The following is a 6,000-nucleotide window of genomic DNA, read 5'->3' on the forward strand; positions in this document are numbered from 1 at the left end:
ACAGATAAAACAGTGACAGAGATTGAATGAGTCCACGAAAAAAAAAAATTATCGCATTCTGGAATGGGCGAAAAATAAAAGCCAACAGTTAAATACTGTTAAAATAGTTGTCTAGACACGCGGGGAGTTGTGAGAAGCGTCACTGAGGTCAAAATATGGCGAGGAAGGTATGACAGAACCTATGTCTTTGCCCATGAGAAGTAATCAGGGAACTGAAAGAACTCGAAAGGGGTGGAAGGGAGATTCAGGTTTAACGACCCTCTCCGACAAAGTCATTACAGAAGATGTAACAACTCTAAAGCGATAAGGCATTATTTAAATAAAGTACAGCGGAACAGCAGTAAGCTATTAAATTCTGAATGGAGGATGGAACAGAAATAGGCTTAAACGCTGATGGAAATCCGAGTAGGGTCGTATATTTATAAGGGTAACGTAAAGAAGCCTGCAGTCAAATCAGACGTTGAAACAATGAAATGAAAAATCAAGAGGATGGACGTCAGTAATTGGCTATAGAAGTATGAGAAATATGGTAGAAACTAAATAAATAGTAGTGAAAACTTGCTCGCTGGAAAATATTTTTAAACAGCATAACGGTATGGAAGCCACGAGCTGAGTGAGGAACAGCTGACTGAAACTGACAACTGTGTCGTCGCCGTCGACCTAGGCCAACACGAAAACTGTGGAGAGCTTCACTTGCCGGTAGTTCATAACTCGGCGATACATTTAACCCCGCGCAAAAGCGGAAAGGCCCACTCCGGAAGCCACAGCCTGCGGCGCCGTGCGTGTACCGGCGGCAGGCAGCTGTTTCATGCCACACCATTAACCCACTCACTGGCTGCACACAGCACTCGTCACACGAGCCGCTCTCTCCGCCTCGCCTGCCCCCCCCCCCTCCCCCCCCCTCAACGTCATCCCCCACACCCCTCTATCCGACCACTCTCGCTCGGCTCTTCTCTCTAGCATTCATAAAACAGACCCATGAATCAACCAACTTAAAGAGGATGCTGCGCCGTAGGGCACGGTGCTACAACGGACGAAAGTTTAAACAGGATCGCTTTATCAAATAAACATCCGCTGTGCGCTAGCTTGTTATGTAAGACAGGAGAGAGTCGGGCAGACAGCTTTCGAAACGAAAGAAATGGAAGGCCAGCAGCGCTGCCTCAGCTGCACGTGCGATCAGCTGATTCTCTTCAGAATGAAATGTGTGTTCCATTTATACTGGGCCTTCCCCTCCCACGTGCCGGCTGCGACCCCTCATCGCCCCTCCGCTGCCTCCCCAGAGACATGCGCGAGCGAACACGTGACCGTGGTTTCAGCTTTGTGAGTTACGAGTGAGGACATCTCTCTCATATGCCGGCGGGCACAGGTCGGCGAACGGAGAAAGAGGAGCTGCACTTCTGCTGCTGTGTCTTCTCTTCCTTTTCGAATGTCCAAACTATGCGTGAAGTATAAATACCAACTTTCGTATTACGTAAAGTTGTGGGCGTACTAGTTTTTAAGCATATGCCCTTCTCGACATGAAAAGTTAATTTCTACATTTTTTAAAAAAACCTGTCTCTGGTCTCTCGCTGTCTACAGTATTAGGTTCGTAATCAGATACCATTTTTAAAAATAATATCAACACAAAGCGTTTTGGAGGCTATGCTTGGTCAATGGGCAACAATTAAATATAAATCAAAAATTTCACTTCCGAAACTCATCGTGAATATTAAAATATAACGACTGGTTGTAATGTTTAGCTTATTTATACCTCAAACACAGTTATGTGCACAGTTTGCGTAACATACTTTTGTAAGGTATCAGGACAGCTTTCCACCAGTACCGTTGGTGATATTTCAAGTGGCTCTGAGCACTATGGGACTTAACATCTGAGGTCATCAGTCCCCTAGAACTTAGAACTAGTTAAACAGAACTAACCTAAGGACATCACACACATCCATGCCCGAGGAAGGATTCGAACCTGCGACCGTAGTGGTCGCGCGGTTCCGGACTGAAGCACCGTTCGTAATCTCCCATGCGGCAATTTTTACTCACATCCTTATAGGCCTCCTCTTAAAATAGTATTTATCAGGTCTAATGTTAATGGTTTCACTTTTTTTTTGTACATAAAGCTTTCCTATTCCGTGATGCAACTGTTGCCAATTTTTCGGGAAAATTTTTACGCATATAAATGATGGTAACCCTCTCAGATATTTCAAATTGAAAAATTTTATATATAATTTACATGGCGAAACCGATGTCTTCTGGACATGTGTTTCAGAAATGCAGAGGAGCAGTTTGATTCAATGGCTATGACTGAACGCCCTAATTCAATCCCGTAATAGTCGCAGTCGAACAGTGAGAACATTTCGAAAAATTGTAGATTACTCTTCCTCCAGAAAAGCACACTTACGAACTATTAAGGAAAATGCACAAACTTCTGAAATGCAAAATGAAATTAAAAGGTGCATCGTTTTGGTAGTCGACATATCTCCCCCCCCCCCCCTCCCCTCCCCCAACACACACAGGTGCAATCTATTTTCGTTGTGCAGCCTGATGCAATTGTACTTTTCACAGCTGGTGCGTTAGAGGCAAATAACGAAATTAATTGACAGAACCCGTGAAATAAACAATCTGCCAGTTAATAATGCGTGGTCCAAAACCCAAGCAAAGATGCATGGAATTTGCTTATTGATTGATTAAGCAATCGACTTGTGATTCATTAGAAGCGCAACTTTTTTTCAGAATATCTAAAACGAATTTAATAATGAACGTAAAAAAATTTGTAAAATATGAATTACATTTTTAGGTTTCCTAATCCCATGTTATAGCAGATTCACTGACAAGCAATAAACCTCGATAATCCTTACACAAATCTCTCATTTCCCGCATAGTATTGCCTTTAGTGGTTAGAGTGGAACTATTCTTCAAGCTTGGATGTGCGTAGTTAATAACCAACCAAAGAAAAATTGCGCTCTTATTTACAAAGAAACATATGAACATATCCTCGATCACTATATAGGAAACGCCGTTGTCAGCGCTTGATGAGACATAAGTCTAATAAAAGAACAAATGCAAGAAGAGGGGTAGAAGAGCACCGAACAGTGGACTAATTCATCGAAAGTTAAGAAAGAGAAAACGATTTTCAGGTATTCTGAAAGTGTAAGCAAGAGATTCAAGGGCAAGACTTTCATATTTTGAGGCCAACTCGCTAGTTAAATGGAATGTGTGGAAAATGAACTAACAATCAAAAGTAGTAGTTGCAGGCCAAAAACCTACGTTTTTCGAGTGGTTGAGCTGGAGTAGTGATAGCGTCTCTTACCACATGAAGGACAGTGCCGAAGAGCGCAGTCGGCCTTTGTGGCCGAGCGGTTCTAGGCACTTCAGTCTGCAACCGCGCGACCGCTACGGTCGCAGGTTCGAATCCTGCCTCGGGCATGGATGTGTGTGATGCCCTTAGGTTAGTTAGGTTTAAGTAGGTCTAAGTTCTAGGGGACTGATGACCTCAGATGTTAAGTCCCATAGTGCTCAGAGCCATTTGAGCCATTTTTTGAAGAGCGCAGCGGTACTCAGTTAAGGTACGCTACATAAAGAGAGATGCTTGATAGCCACGTTAAACTGTAACTGAAAGTGATCAGAAAATAAATGAGGCTGAAGCAACACCCAGCCGGCAGTTTTTCACCACCGTCATCAGCTTTATATTCAACGGCGTCATCACCATTAGAATAGTCTTCCACTGTTAGACAAAGAAAGTGCTAGCCTGCAACACAAAGTACGATCTCCACGCACGTTCAGGCAGCTTATTTCGTGATTCTGTACACCTATCTTCCAGCGAGTCGTCAGCTACGTCGTTTCTTATCGTGGTAGGAACGAACATTAAGGTCCAATCGACAAGACCATTAACGCTGCAACGCAAGCTTGTAATGGACAAGGTAAATGAAAGAACTCGGTTTTGTACATTTCAACGGGGCATTGCTGGCATTCGCCTTAAGTGATTTAGGGAAATAACAGAAAACAGAAATCTGTACCACCGTATTGCGACTGAGACCCCACTTCACTAGAATGCAAGTCATATGGCGAGAAATTTAGCAAAAAATTGTCTCTTGGTGTTATACCAAGTTCGTGTGGCTGCAGGACCTGTCCATCTCTATTTTAATTTCGTGGCAGTCACTGTGACATCTTCAATTTTTTTCTCCCAGGCTATTTATTTGTACGACTGTCCGACAGGGAATTTATCATTGCTATCTGTTAGAAGATAGGGAAAAAGACTGACGACACGGGCTCGTGAGTGCTATAGGAAGAAACATTTTTATTCGAAAGGTCCATTAATACGATTTGCTGCGTATATTTTCATCTCTGCGAACGACATTTAATAGTGGAAGTAAAGCGTACCGAATCACGTGTTAATGATTTCTCTGACGTGTCCTATGAAAATAAAGATGTTCAGTAAAATGCTAATGCAGCCCTTCTGTAAACGGTAACCCTGAACATCTATTCACTCTTTCGCCTAAAATTAGCTGCCAATCTCACTATCGTGGAGTCCCGCTGGTATATACACGAAAAATAGTGAGGAGCAACAAAGTAGTACGTCGTCTGAGCACGGCTGACGAGACGAGTAAGGAGGAAGGGCAGGCAGATGGTGGGCCAGTACCGTGGTGTGGGTGGGAGGGTGAGCGACCAAGTTTTATTGTCTAACGCAGCCGCAGGTGTCCGGTTTTGCACTCGCGGCGGCCAGCGCCAGGTCTGGTGGCGCCGCCCTGCCGAGTCCCCCCCCCCCCCCCCCCCTCTCCACTGCCGCTGCCTGGCGCTGCCGCCGACGCCGCGGGGCCCGCGAGGTACAGTCGCGTCTCGTGCGCGGGGTCCTCGCGGCACTCGCCAGCCCCTCGCCTCGCCTCGCGACACTGACCAAATCTAACGGGCCCTGCGCCGCCCGCCGCCGGCCGCTCCGCCTCGGCGCCAATCGATACTTTGGCCTGCTAGGCCGCCCGGTCTTACTTACCGGCCTGCGCAGCTGCTTTGTTCCGAGGCCAGCGCCGAGCTCACCTGTCCTGCCCGCAGGTAGCCGAAAGCCTTGCTCTCGTCACAGCAGCGGCAGTCTCGTGTTTACCATCAGTGCTGCAGTCATTATGGCACTTAATGGTATTCCCTATTATCTAGCGTTCTCGTACTGGAGTGTTTAACGTGTGGTGTCATTTGTCTGCTGGGACAGTCCAGTCCACACACAGCTCCGTTCTCCACTTCCTCTCATTTCTGCTCAGTGGCTCATGCCCGATACGCCCTGCAAAAGCCACTTGTTTAAAGTTCAAAAATGCGTGTGAATGCCTAAGAGACCAAACTGCTGAGGTCCTCGGTCCCTAGACTTACACACTACTTAAACTAACTTACGCTAAGAACTATACAGACACCCATGCCCGAGGGAGGACTCGAATCTCCGGCGGGAGGGGCCGCGCAGTGACATGACGCCTCTAACCGCGCGGCTTGTTTACAGTAAACGGACATTCTTATGATAAATTATTGTTTATTTGTTTATTTTAGCTCACCCCATACTGTTCATCTACATCTACCGTTACATGGATACTCTGCAAATCACATTCAAGTGCCTGGCAGAGGCTTCACCGAACCACCTGCAGAATTCCCTATTATTCCAATCTAGTATGGCGCGCGAAAAGAACGAATACCTATACTTTCCGCAGATTTCCCTTACTTTATCATGGTGATCGTTTCTCCCTATGTAGGTCGGCGTCAACAAAATATTTCTGCATTCGGAGGAGAAAGTTGGTGATTGGAATTTCGTGAGAAGATTCCTCCGCGGTGAAAAACGCCTTTGTTTTAATGAAGTCCATCCCAAATCCTGTATCATTCAGTGACACTCTCTCCCCTATTTCGCGATAATACAAACCGTGCTGCCTTTCTTTGAACTTTTTCGATGTACTCCGTCAGTCCTATCTGATAAGAATCCCACACCACGCAGCAGTACTTCAGAAGAGGACGGACAAAACTAATGTAGGCAGTCTCCTTAGT

The 6,000-nt window shown here is 45.7% G+C and overlaps 1 protein-coding gene across 1 annotated transcript in view; it reads right to left on the reverse strand.

Annotated features, from left to right (window-relative positions):
• Positions 1–5,104, reverse strand: part of LOC124795571 (WASH complex subunit homolog 1-like) — a 150,800-nt gene extending 145,696 nt beyond the window's left edge. Inside the window, exons 1-2 of the mRNA XM_047259643.1 lie at positions 5,087–5,104; positions 4,786–4,952 (exon numbers count right to left, since the gene is read on the reverse strand). Of these exons, the coding sequence (XP_047115599.1) occupies positions 4,786–4,952; positions 5,087–5,104 (185 nt within the window). The remainder of the gene's footprint in view (positions 1–4,785; positions 4,953–5,086) is intronic.
• Between the last annotated feature and the right edge of the window lie 896 nt (positions 5,105–6,000).

This window comes from Schistocerca piceifrons, chromosome 4 (assembly GCF_021461385.2).
Source record: "Schistocerca piceifrons isolate TAMUIC-IGC-003096 chromosome 4, iqSchPice1.1, whole genome shotgun sequence".
Classification (NCBI taxonomy): domain Eukaryota; kingdom Metazoa; phylum Arthropoda; class Insecta; order Orthoptera; family Acrididae; genus Schistocerca; species Schistocerca piceifrons.